Source organism: Engystomops pustulosus, chromosome 11, assembly GCF_040894005.1.
Source record: "Engystomops pustulosus chromosome 11, aEngPut4.maternal, whole genome shotgun sequence".
Taxonomy (NCBI): Eukaryota; Metazoa; Chordata; class Amphibia; order Anura; family Leptodactylidae; genus Engystomops; species Engystomops pustulosus.
Genome location: NC_092421.1, coordinates 69,762,899 through 69,776,845, shown reverse-complemented (window position 1 = coordinate 69,776,845; position 13,947 = coordinate 69,762,899). Strand labels below are relative to the sequence as shown.

The following is a 13,947-nucleotide window of genomic DNA, read 5'->3' as shown; positions in this document are numbered from 1 at the left end:
TTATAATCTATATGGCAGTATAATGTGATCACTATATGGCACTACTATAATCCATATGGCAGTATAATGTGATCACTATGTGGCACTACTATAATCCATATGGCAGTATAATGTGATCACTATATGGCATTATTATAATCCATATGGCAGTATAATGTGATCACTATGTGGCACTACTATAATCCATATGGCTGTATAATGTGATCACTATATGGCACTATTATAATCTATATGGCAGTATAATGTGATCACTATATGGCACTATTATAATCTATAGCAGTAGTATTGGAACGGGCTATGGCACTATTATAATTAGAATTGCAGTACTATGGGAGCAGGGTATGGCACTATTATACTCTCTATGGCAGTACTATGGGAGCAGGGTATGGCACTATTATACTCTCTATGGCAGTACTATGGGAGCAGGGTATGGCACTATTATACTCTGTATGGCAGTACTATGGGAGCAGGGTATGGCACTATTATACTCTGTATGGCAGTACTATGGGAGCAGGGTATGGCACTATTATGATCTGAGGGAGGGGGTCATATTATAGGGGTATTACTGTATATTTGTGGTATTGTGTGGGCACTGAATACAATACCAATACATGATGATATGTTGTGTAGTACTATTTAGCAGCATTTCAGTACTATATGGCAGTATTATTTAGGTACACTATAGCGCTATTATTCTGACATTATATGGCGGTATTACTCTCCATCTCCATGTATCAGTGAGATGAGACCTCCTGATACAGAATATCATTGTCAGCGTGGAGGTCTCATAGCGGTTGTATTACATGTGCACTATAGGGCGGTATTACAGAGCATTTTCTGATGGTTTTTCTCGTTCTCAGAACCAGCAGTTCCGTGATTTCCTCCTGACGAAGCTGATTAACGCTGAGGTGAGCTGTTACCGGGCCGAGAGGTTCTCCAGGCTGCAGGTGAGTAGCGGGGGTGACTGGCGGCTCCCGGAGGGGGTCTCCTTGTACGCTGTCACGTCTTCTCTCGCTCCCCAGGAGCGCACGCGGAGCTGTCTCATTGACACCTTGTACGACGAGCTCTTCCTGCACAGTCAGAGCGTCCTGGGGTCTCTGGAGGAAAATCCGGGAGATAAGATGGAGAATCCGTCCAGTGGATTCCTGGAGAATTTCAAGGTGAGTGACAAGCGGTGACATAAACCCGTCACTGCGAGACGCCCCCGGACGCCGCTGTCTGGAGACAATGAGGCGGCTCGTATGTAAGATGGAGAACGCTCTATACGCATACTGACTCTTAAAGGGGATGTACGGGCACAGGAGGGCATTGGGGAACGGATTCAACTCTGTCCATGTGTTAAAGACAATGGGGGGATTTACTAATTCTGGCGCAAGCACGACTGTCGGCATCGGAGATCAGTCTCCGGAAAGCACAGCTTTTAGTGCAGATGTATTAAAGTATGTATTAAAAATGCCGACATCAATGAGATGTGCGGCAAAATCTTACATGGACTGCGCCTTAATTTTGCTCTCTGACCATTTTTTTCCTGGTCTATTGTGAGCAAAAAATTGCGCCAAAAAATGCTGGCAAAATACACATAAATGTGACGGATAATGTGGAAAAGTTAGACCACGCCCACTTGCGGAAAAAAAAACGGAGGAGTCGGGATAGTCAGAAACATTTTTTCTTTCTGGCGCAAATTCATAAACGATCCGCAATAATTTTGTGCCAAAAGAAAATTAAAATCCCAGCATTTTTTTTAGCGCAGATACGATAATACATGTGCCCCAGTGGGAAAGAGACCCCCAACTCTGTATAGCCTTGGCTGTTCACCCAAACCCCTTATGGAAACTAATCTTTAAAGGGAAACCATCAGCAGCTGTGACCATACAGACTGTAAGTGTTAAGTATTGTCGCTGGAGAGAGGTGTAATCAGACCTTTGTGTATGTTGTGAGTAACCGCAGCACTGTGATATATAGAGTTACATTCCTGAACTGTACATTCTCCAAGTACACTGGGGATGTGTCCTCACCCTGCTGTGCTCTGTGCTCTCTGCAGCCAGTGCTAGCTGCTGTCCCTGGAGAGATGTGTAATCGTACCTTTATGTATCAGCAGTACTGTAAAATATAGATTTATATTCCAGAAATTGTTGCTTCTCCAAGTGCACCGGGGGTCTGTCCTCACACTGCTGTACTCTGGGCTCTCTGTAGCCAATGTTATGTTTTATCCCTGCAGAGATGGGTAATCAGACCTTTGTATATGTTGTTGATAGCAGCAGGACTGTGATATATGGATTTATGGAGAATGCACAGAGCACAGCAGTGTGAGGACACACCCTCATTCCACTTGGAAAAGCTGCAAACCTGAAATACATAAATCCACATTTCACAGTCCTGCTGATATTTTCCCTTTAAAGCGGCTAGTAAGACACGCTTGCTTTCTTATAGATACAGGGGCAGATTTATCAAGCAGTCTGAAAGTCAGAATATTTCCAGTTGCCCATGGCAACCAATCACAGCTCAGCTTTCATTTCACCAGTGCTCATGAATATTTTAAAGGGGAGCTGTGATTGGTTGCCATGGGCAATTGGAAATATTCTGACTTTCAGACTGCTTGATAAATCTGCCCCACAGCGTCTCTCACCTGCCCATGGGTGGTATCTGGTATTGCAGCTCTTGGCTATTAATAATCTGTTATACCAAACATATTAAGTCCCACACTTGTCCCAATTGGGAACACCCACTTGTATTCAAATGAATGACCACCCAGTCCAACAGGACTATTGGGAGATTTTCAAAATTATCTAAGTAAATGCTAAATGCATGGTGACTCAGGGGTTAGCACTAAAGCCTTGAAGTGCTTGGGTTCAAGTCCCATCCAGGTCAACACCTGCCAAAAGTTTAGATGTTCTCTTTGCGTGAGTTTCCCCTGGGTCCTCCAGTTTCCTCCCACACTCCAAAAATATACTGTTATTATTACTAAATATTTATCTGTATTCTGCTGACTAGTGGACACTACTATCTATAGGCCACGCTCCTCTCAGATGATTACACTGCCCCCTACAGGCACATCTGAAAAGCATCAGATTTTGGATTTCAGGCAGAGGTGTCTGTAGTTTATGCAGTTTATATTTCTTCTCATAACTATGTGTCTTGCAGACATTTTCGCTCTCCCTGCGGAGCCCCCAGAGGTCACGTGACGCTCTATCCCGAGGATGCAGAAGCGCCAGCATCGCCATAGATAACGTCTCAGAGGAGAAGAGGTGCGTCAGGGGAGAGCCCGACCCGAAACGTATCACATGTCATCTCCATGATGGGGGCGGAGGATAGGGATCAACAATAACAACAAACATGTATGGGGGGGGATGTGTAGGGGGGGGGGGTTACCGGGAATCTCTGCCCCCTCCCCAGACTATAAGATCCCCTACAATCTGATTGGTTACAATGTGTAATATTGTCATTTATACAAAAATCTATTATGTCGAGAAAGAAAAGGGAAATGCTACAATTTTGCAGCTTGATTTTGACCGTCCGTCCTCTCTTAAAGGCATCTTACAAGTCAGACGTCAGAATTGTGCCGGAAGCCTCTGCCCTCATACTCCTCGTCCAATAGCAGCAGCTTCTGCAGCGTACAAGGCAGCGAGAGCTCCCCGGAGGAGAAACTACTGGTGAGACCCCTCCATTGTCTGCAGTGTAGAATACTGACTGTTATCATGTAATGATCCTGATCACATTGTATTGTATCTATCATTTCCCAATAGGTTTCTCATGTGTAGATGATTCTTCTCACACTCACCGCACTCACATCATGATAAACCAGGGACATTACTCATCGATCCAGGCACCGTGACTGCGGTATCTTCTTCTATATGTCATCCATGGCCTCCTTCCTTCTAAAATCAACTTTTAAAATTATGCTAATGAGCCATAAGGGCTCTAAAGGTGTGTTACCAGAGCCAATCCATGCTGTAGCTTCGCAGGCTACCCCCTGCTCCCTCAGCACTTCCCAACTCCCTTTGCCTTATGTAATTTCACACAGTGGAAGGGGAAATGTGCTCCTGTACAGTGTAACAGCCTGTGAAGAAAAAGCATGGAGGGGCTCTGGTAAAACCTGCAGAGCACTTCTGGATCATTAGCATAATTTAAAAAGTTGACATTAGAAGGAAGGAGGCCATTGATCACAAATATAAGAAGTTCCTGGATCTATGACTAATGTCCCTGGTTTATCATGATGGATTGTTATGGGAGATTTCCTTTAAAGGGGTTGTCCAATAGTTAGAAAAAATAACAATTTGCCTGGGGGGGTGGGGGGCTGCATAAATAAACATGTACTTACCTCTTCTTTTCCTCCCGTGGTCCCTCTGTGCCGTGCCCCTGTTTGCTTACAGGGACATGGGCGGTCGGACCCTCCTACCCGTCTCCATATCCCAGTGCTGGGACAGGGCTCTATAGGACAACCCCTTTAAGTGATTATAACAAGGGCTATATGATGATGGCGATGGCTTGGTCAGATCATCATCACTATGGACATGTCCTGGGGGCTCCCGTTATGTTGTGGTCCATGGAAGGATATCCATTGCCTGTTGGGAAGCTCCAGAGACCTTGTGTATTTTTGTTTTATGTTTTTATTCCTGTAGTTTGTGTTATTTTATATCGTGTCTCCGTTCTACGATTATTCTAAGTTTCCTGGAAACTAATTATTGGTTACAGCTTAGAAATCCAGAAATATCCTCCTCCGTCGTCAGCGAGGAACGCACCGCGCAGATGTGACACCGCAAGAGGCCTGGAAGATGACACCTTAAGGAAATCATCTGGAAGTAATAAAATATGCAAATTAGCAGATATCATCATTATGGGGAATCTCATTACTTCCAGATCCAGTCCTGTCTCTGCTTGGATGATTTTTGTTACTTTGTTTCTGGGCTGTTTTTTCTTACTGCAGGGTCACATGACGCTGAGACTATGTATCCGATCACTGACTATTGTATTCTCTGCCTAGGATCATGTCTTAAAATGAACAAGGAGGACGTTACCTCTCCCAAGGATGAAGACGGTACAAGTAATCCATCACCAAGACCTTTACATGACACAAGCCAAACACCACAACACCAAGCCACCACCAGAGGGAGCTACCTGCAAAAGGATGTATACAGCATGGTTCCTAGGCTCTGTACATATCTCTGTGAGCGCCCCCTAGTGGCAGCAGGTCAGGCCAACCAGGAAAAGAAGTAAAGCTCCCGACCCTTTAACACCACATCAGAAAATCAGCCATTTTCCTCCCTTGTGCTGCAACCTAGTAAATCTGCGACATCCCCAACTGTTCCGAAAACCAGAACAAATGTTGTATTTTTTGTTACAGAAATGTTTCTTTGACTTTGAGTTGACATTTCTCATTATCTCGTCCACTTTTCTGATAAGAAAACAAGTATGTCCTAAGGGAATATACCCTTAAAGGGGTCTTAGGAGATTCCTAGAACATCCCTTTAATAAGAAGAAACCATAACAGGATTTGGGAGCCTACTTGTTGATGGTTTCCAGATATTAACCTGTTGGGGCTGTTCTATAATTATGTCAAGTTTTAGGAATGCAAACTTAAAGGGAACTTCAGTAAGCTCATACTGATGACCCATTTGTAGGATAGGTCATCCATATCGGTTTAGTAGGACCCCTCCCTATAATCATCTTCCAGGATGCTTTCGGACCCCTATGGTCTGATATTTTTGATCTTTAATATGGATGGGCTCATCAATGTGATCCCTTTAAATAAGAAAGTCCACTTTGTAGGTTTTTTTGTGGGGTTTCTAATTGGTTGCGATTCTGATGATGGATTTTAATGTTTATTCAATAGAAATAAAACGTGAAATCTATTTAGTGGTTAGAAAATAATTGTGTTCGGACAAGATGAGATTATTTTAGATACGTGATAAATATATTATTATATTTATTAAATATTTTATATTTAGAGGAAATCTATCAGTGATGGCCGAAAGCCACCATATTGGATCAAGGGAGAGTTTTTACAATGGGAAGGTAATCATGTAACAGATCGACATAGACCTCGATGGGATCCAGCACATTCTGCTATGTTTCAGTACCAGGGACAACACATCACATAGCTGTACATCACAGGGACCATTCCTAGTCGTTGTTGCAGCTTTCTGTGTTGATAACTTTTGAACCCCAAAAAATATTGCAGATCTGATTACTGCAATCAATTTTTTTTAGATAATTCTGTCTCCTTTGATATGTTACATGACACCTTCCATGAAACTTGCCCTTGATCCAATATGGCGGCTTTCAAGATGGCGGCCATATTCTGGCCTAAAAAATAGACCCCCATTAGCTCCTGGGGGGCTCAGATAAGTCATATTCCCTTTGGTTTCTAAAATAAAAGAGTAATCCTGGGACTGTTGTCTAGAGAGATGATTGGGCCATCAAGTAAAAAAGAAAAAAATTATAATTTTGGCTAATTTATCTAATATAACACATTTAATGATCAAATCTAAGAAATATACTGATTATATTTTCAGACACATTTTGATGGAAATAATATATATAAAAATAATTTATGATAATAGCAATAATAAAATATTTGAATCCCATCCTTCTCCTGTCTGTATTGTCCTTAATATATTTTCTTGGTTAATGTATTAGCATAAATGGGCCCCGGAGCCGGAAACGAGCCGGAAACGGTGTAGGTCCATCTGCATGTGTTAGATCTTTCAGACCGTGAAATTTGGACTGTAGGTCGGTGATATTTTGGGACTCAATGGGAGGGATTTACTAATTCTGGCGCAAGCACGACTGTCGGCATCGGAGATCAGTCTCCGGAAAGCGCAGCCCGATGTATTAAAGTGGTGCACGGCTGTAAGTAAATAATGAGTAGACGGTAATGACGGTTTTGCTCTCTGACCATTTTTTTCCTGGTCTATTGTGCGCCAAAAATTGTGCCTAAAAATGCCGACAAAATACACATAAATGTGACGGATAATGTGGAAAAGTTAGGCCACGCCCACTTGTGCCAAAAAATGACGAAGGAGTCGGGATAGTCGGAAACATCTGTTCTTTCTGGCGCAAACTCATTATAAATGATCCGCAACAATTCTGCGCCCAAAAAAACAAAAGATCCCGACATTTTTTTAGGCGCAGATAAGATAATACATGTGCCCCAATGTTGTGCATAACCTGGGCTCCCAGCAGCATAGTCATCTATGGTCATTTATAATGGTCGTCTATGCTGCTGTGAGCAGGACCCTTCCATACTGAGCCATTAGCTCACAGTAACATAGTCATTTATGGCCATCTACATGGTCGTCTAGGCTGCTGTGAGTCTCTGCCTCATAATGTGATGATGTTCTCAGGGCAGGACTGTCCCATATGGAGGCATTAGCTCACAGTAGCATAATCATCTATGATCATCTATATTGTTGTCTATGCTGCTGTGAGTCCCTGACTCCTAATGTGATGATCTCATGGCAGTTCCCTCTAATATGGAGTCATTGGCTCCCAGCAGCATAGTCATCTATGATCATCTATATGGTCGTCTATGCTCCTGTGAGTCCCTGACTCCTAATGTGATGATCTCATGGCAGTTCCCTCTAATATGGAGTCATTGGCTCCCAGCAGCATAGTCATCTATGATCATCTATATGGTTGTCTATGCTCCTGTGAGTCCCTGCCTCATATTGTAATGATTTCAGGGCAGTTCCCTCTAATATGGAGTCATTGGCTCACAGCAGCATAGTCATCTATGGTCGTCCATGCTGCTGTGAGTCCCTGCCTCACACTGTAGTCACATTCTCAGGGCAGCACAGTCCCACATAGAGGCATTGGTACAAAGCAGAACCGATGACTATGAAATTATGACTCCATGTCCCAGGGCAGTGTCCAGTCAGGGTAATAAAGTCATCATACATACTGTCTGAACACGGCTCAAAAAATACCGCAATACAATACTTACATTATTATTACAGATTCAATACAAGACGGAGGATAACTGATTGGTGGGGGTCTGACCCTTAGGAGAATGTGGTCGTATGAATGGAGCAGTAATTGGCGCATTCACACTACTGCTCCATTCATTTTAATGGGATTGGTAAGAGGTGCTGTAAATTGGGCTGTAGAAAGGGATCATGGGAAGTGCTACTATCCCACCTAAGCCACTACAAGTACCCACGTGTATTATAGTCCTGCGCACCATAGAACTAATAAGTTGCAGAGGTTTTCACAGATATGTTGTAGTGTCTCCCATCTACCTCCGCTTTGTGCATTGCTATGAGATTTCCTCTCTCCCAATAACTGAGTCTTGTGTATTCGGGGGTCTCACATTTGATACCGTAATCCCGCACTCCTATAATATGTGGATCGGCTCCATCCCGCGGACTCCATACATTTCAATTGATGACTTTTCCCAGCAGATGTGAAGTGCGGTCGTATAATGGAGCAGATTCTCAACTAACAAGAAGTATGGGGGAGGGGGGTGTCTCTCGGGACAGAAACTCTCCCTGTACACTCCTCTAATACAAAGAGCAAGAAACTGCAGAGTCTGGTCTAGCTGTGTTGGAGTACATTCACATGGTGGTATGCTCTGTGTCCGACAAGACAGAAAAATCTGCACCTAAAGGGGCTGTTACTGCTTAGCCGGACCGTGCGCAAATGTATTACTGACTGCTCCACATTTATTACTGACTGCATCACATTTATTACTGACTGCACCACATTTATTACTGACTGCACCGCATTTATTACTGACTGCATCACATTTATTACTGACTGCTCCACATTTATTACTGACTGCACCGCATTTATTACTGACTGCTCCACATTTATTACTGACTGCTCCACATTTATTACTGACTGCTCCACATTTATTACTGACTGCATCACATTTATTACTGACTGCACCACATTTATTACTGACTGCACCGCATTTATTACTGACTGCATCACATTTATTACTGACTGCTCCACATTTATTACTGACTGCATCACATTTATTACTGACTGCATCACATTTATTACTGACTGCTCCACATTTATTACTGACTGCTCCACATTTATTACTGACTGCACCGCATTTATTACTGACTGCTCCACATTTATTACTGACTGCATCACATTTATTACTGACTGCATCACATTTATTACTGACTGCAACACATTTATTACTGACTGTACCACATTTATTACTGACTGCACCGCATTTATTACTGACTGCATCACATTTATTACTGACTGCTCCACATTTATTACTGACTGTATCACATTTATTACTGACTGCATCACATTTATTACTGACTGCTCCACATTTATTACTGACTGCACCGCATTTATTACTGACTGCATCACATTTATTACTGACTGCTCCCCATTTATTACTGACTGCTCCACATTTATTACTGACTGCATCACATTTATTACTGACTGCATCACATTTATTACTGACTGCCCCAAATTTATTACTGACTGCACCGCATTTATTACTGACTGCACCGCATTTATTACTGACTGCTCCACATTTATTACTGACTGCTCCACATTTATTACTGACTGCACCACATTTATTACTGACTGCATCACATTTATTACTGACTGCTCCCCATTTATTACTGACTGTACCACATTTATTACTGACTGCATCACATTTATTACTGACTGCTCCACATTTATTACTGACTGCTCCACATTTATTACTGACTGTTCCACATTTATCACTGACTGCGCCAAATTTATTACTGACTGCACCACATTTATTACTGACTGCTCCACATTTATTACTGACTGCTCCACATTTATTACTGACTGCATCACATTTATTACTGACTGCACCACATTTATCACTGACTGCATCACATTTATCACTGACTGCGTCACATTTATTACTGACTGCATCACATTTATTACTGACTGCACCACATTTATCACTGACTGCGCCAAATTTATTACTGACTGCACCACATTTATCACTGACTGCGCCAAATTTATTACTGACTGCACCACATTTATTACTGACTGCTCCACATTTATTACTGACTGCACCACATTTATCACTGACTGCTCCACATTTATTACTGACTGCATCACATTTATTACTGACTGCATCACATTTATTACTGACTGCACCACATTTATTACTGACTGCTCCGCATTTATTACTGACTGCATCACATTTATCACTGACTGCATCACATTTGTTACTGACTGCACCACATTTATTACTGACTGCACCACATTTATCACTGAGTGCATCACATTTATTACTGACCGTGTCACATTTATTACTGACTGCACCGCATTTATTACTGACTGCTCCACATTTATCACTGACCGCGTCACATTTATTACTGACTGAACCACATTTATCACTGACTGAACCACATTTATCACTGACTGCTCCGTATGTGTTTTAGGGACACTCAGGAAACTAAATGATTAAAGCAAAGTGTGACAGGAAGACAACGGGTAGGGAGGACATATATCAGGCTGATTCCCGGCTGTTATGGATTCTTCTCTTCAGGTGGTGACTTCTCCCTCTTCTCTGTATGAAGCTTCCCGTGCTGCTGAAATGCAGAGCGGGGATTGGCTGCAGGCAGGCTCCTCCCCTCCCTATCCCTCCCTACTGATAGGCTGCACTGAGTTTGCTACAAGGAGCAAGAGAATGGTGCCCGCTCCTAAACCCAGCCCTGCATCTCAACGGTTGCAGTCACCTCTCCTCTATCACATACATTCAGGGTCGGACTGGGGTGCCTGGGGCCCACCAGTAAAATTGATTTTGGGGGCCCACCTACTACTACATAGAAATATTCTGGGATAAGGGAATTTCTAAGCACTAGTGGGGGCAGTGAAATAAAGGATAAGCTAATCCCTTTCTCCCTCCCTCTTTGCTAGAGCTCGGCTCTTGGTTTGTGTACAGGGGCTGCAGTGGTGACGTTACCTCAGGGCATTAATGTTAGGTATAGTATAAGAGTTACCCCTGGTGTCCCGGGCTTTCTGCTGGTGTCCAGGACTGTGGTTAGGGATGTAAGTGTTCGCACTCCACCAACCTTCCAATAAGGAAATGCTGAAAACCTTTACAAGAACTGATGACAATAACTCTACTCTGGCGTCCCCGCACCACACAGACAAGTCACCCCTGTCTCTCTGACCCTATAGATATGACAGTACATAAGCTGAGAGCTGTCTCACACTAGAAGGTTAGTCAGTGACTACAATACTGATTTCACACAGGCAGAAGTAGCATCTTGTACCTGACAGGTGACTTGTCTTCTCCTTCACGTCCAGAATCGTCGTAAAATCTGGTTGCAGAATTTTCTGGCAGATGTGCTCAGCTCTTTGAAGCAGATCCCCATCCCTGCGCCCCTAAAAATACCACAGTTACATACAGTATAATGTCCCACATTGTACTTCTAAAGAAGCTACATAAGAAACCCCTCTGTGCCCCCAGCATATCAAAAATTACCAAAAATGTGTTATATAACAATCTACTTATTATTTTATACAAAATGTACTGATACGTTTTTATACCGTGTTCTAATTTTTAGTATACATATAATCCCCTCCAAATTATAAGGAAGCATATAGCATCCCTTCAATTATACATTTCTACAACTTGCCTCCTATTTTTTCATTTACACATAGTATCTGCACATTATTTATTATTCTATTATCACTGTATATACTCAAGTATAAGCTGAGACCCCTAATTTTAACACAAAAAAATTGGAAAAACCTATTGACTTGAGTATAAGCCGAGGGTGGAAAATGCATTGGTCACAGCCTCCCCAGTATATAGCCAGTCAGCCCCTCTAGTGTATAGCATGACAGCCCCCATGTAGTATACAGCCTGCCAGCCCCCATGTAGTATACAGCCTGCCAGCCCCCCTGAAGTATACAGCCTGCCAGGCCCCCTGAAGTATACAGCCTGCCAGGCCCCATGTATACAGCCTGCCAGCCCCCCTGAAATATACAGCCTGCCAGCCCCCCTAAAATATACAGCCTGCCAGCCCCCCTGTAGTATACAGCCTGCCAGCCCCCCTGAATTATACAGCCTGCCAGCCCCCCTGAATTATACAGCCTGCCAGCCCCCCAGTAGTATACAGCCTGCCAGCCCCCCAGTAGAATACAGCCTGCCAGCCCCCCAGTAGAATACAGCCTGCCAGCCCCCCTAAAGTATACAGCCTGCCAGCCCCCCTGTAGTATACAGCCTGCCAGCCCCCCTGAGGTATATAGCCTGCCAGCCCCCCCTCCCAGTAGTATACAGCCTGCCAGCTCCCCAGTAGAATACAGCCTGCCAGCCCCCCTGAAGTATACAGCCTGTCAGCCCCCCAGTAGTATACAGCCTGCCAGCCCCCCTGAAGTGTATAGCCTGCCAGCCCCCCAGTAGTATACAGCCTGTCAGCCCCCCAGTAGTATACAGCCTGCCAGCCCCCCAGTAGTATACAGCCTGCCAGCCCCCCAGTAGTATACAGCCTGCCAGCCCCCCAGTAGTATACAGCCTGTCAGCCCCCCAGTAGTATACAGCCTGCCAGCCCCCCAGTAGTATACAGCCTGCCAGCCCCCCTGAAGTGTATAGCCTGCCAGCCCCCCAGTAGTATACAGCCTGCCAGCCCCCCAGTAGAATACAGCCTGCCAGCCCCCCAGTAGTATACAGCCTGCCAGCACCCCAGTAGAATACAGCCTGCCAGCCCCCCTGGAGTATATAGCCTGCCAGCCCCCAGTAGTATACAGCCTGCCAGCCCCCCAGTAGTATACAGCCTGCCAGCCCCCCAGTAGTATACAGCCTGCCAGCCCCCCTGAAGTGTATAGCCTGCCAGCCCCCCAGTAGTATACAGCCTGCCAGCCCCCCAGTAGAATACAGCCTGCCAGCCCCCCAGTAGTATACAGCCTGCCAGCACCCCAGTAGAATACAGCCTGCCAGCCCCCCTGGAGTATATAGCCTGCCAGCCCCCAGTAGTATACAGCCTGCCAGCCCCCCAGTAGAATACAGCCTGCCAGCCCCCCTGAAGTATATAGCCTGCCAGCCCCCCAGTAGAATACAGCCTGCCAGCCCCCCTGAAGTATATAGCCTGCCAGCCCCCAGTAGTATACAGCCTGCCAGCCCCCCAGTAGAATACAGCCTGCCAGCCCCACAGTAGAATACAGCCTGCCAGCCCCCCTAAAGTATACAGCCTGCCAGCCCCCCTGTAGTATACAGCCTGCCAGCCCCCCTGAGGTATATAGCCTGCCAGCCCCCCCTCCCAGTAGTATACAGCCTGCCAGCTCCCCAGTAGAATACAGCCTGCCAGCCCCCCTGAAGTATACAGCCTGTCAGCCCCCCAGTAGTATACAGCCTGCCAGCCCCCCTGAAGTGTATAGCCTGCCAGCCCCCCAGTAGTATACAGCCTGTCAGCCCCCCAGTAGTATACAGCCTGCCAGCCCCCCAGTAGTATACAGCCTGCCAGCCCCCCAGTAGTATACAGCCTGTCAGCCCCCCAGTAGTATACAGCCTGCCAGCCCCCCAGTAGTATACAGCCTGCCAGCCCCCCTGAAGTGTATAGCCTGCCAGCCCCCCAGTAGTATACAGCCTGCCAGCCCCCCAGTAGAATACAGCCTGCCAGCCCCCCAGTAGTATACAGCCTGCCAGCACCCCAGTAGAATACAGCCTGCCAGCCCCCCTGGAGTATATAGCCTGCCAGCCCCCAGTAGTATACAGCCTGCCAGCCCCCCAGTAGTATACAGCCTGCCAGCCCCCCAGTAGTATACAGCCTGCCAGCCCCCCTGAAGTGTATAGCCTGCCAGCCCCCCAGTAGTATACAGCCTGCCAGCCCCCCAGTAGAATACAGCCTGCCAGCCCCCCAGTAGTATACAGCCTGCCAGCACCCCAGTAGAATACAGCCTGCCAGCCCCCCTGGAGTATATAGCCTGCCAGCCCCCAGTAGTATACAGCCTGCCAGCCCCCCAGTAGAATACAGCCTGCCAGCCCCCCTG

General features: G+C 45.4%; 1 protein-coding gene and 1 long non-coding RNA gene across 6 annotated transcripts in view; both read left to right on the top strand.

Moving 5' to 3' along the window:
• Nucleotides 1-6,567, top strand: part of LOC140105779 (rap1 GTPase-activating protein 1-like) — an 82,979-nt gene extending 76,412 nt beyond the window's left edge. For all 5 annotated transcript variants that reach the window (XM_072129865.1, XM_072129867.1, XM_072129866.1 and 2 more), the window contains exons 17-21: nucleotides 861-947; nucleotides 1,023-1,160; nucleotides 3,142-3,245; nucleotides 3,530-3,650; nucleotides 4,982-6,567. In XM_072129865.1, the coding sequence (XP_071985966.1) occupies nucleotides 861-947; nucleotides 1,023-1,160; nucleotides 3,142-3,245; nucleotides 3,530-3,650; nucleotides 4,982-4,999 (468 nt within the window). In that variant the 3' untranslated portion in view covers nucleotides 5,000-6,567. The remainder of the gene's footprint in view (nucleotides 1-860; nucleotides 948-1,022; nucleotides 1,161-3,141; nucleotides 3,246-3,529; nucleotides 3,651-4,981) is intronic.
• Nucleotides 1-13,947, top strand: part of LOC140106014 (uncharacterized) — a 340,407-nt gene that overhangs the window by 111,938 nt on the left and 214,522 nt on the right. The gene's annotated exons all lie outside the window — the stretch shown is intronic.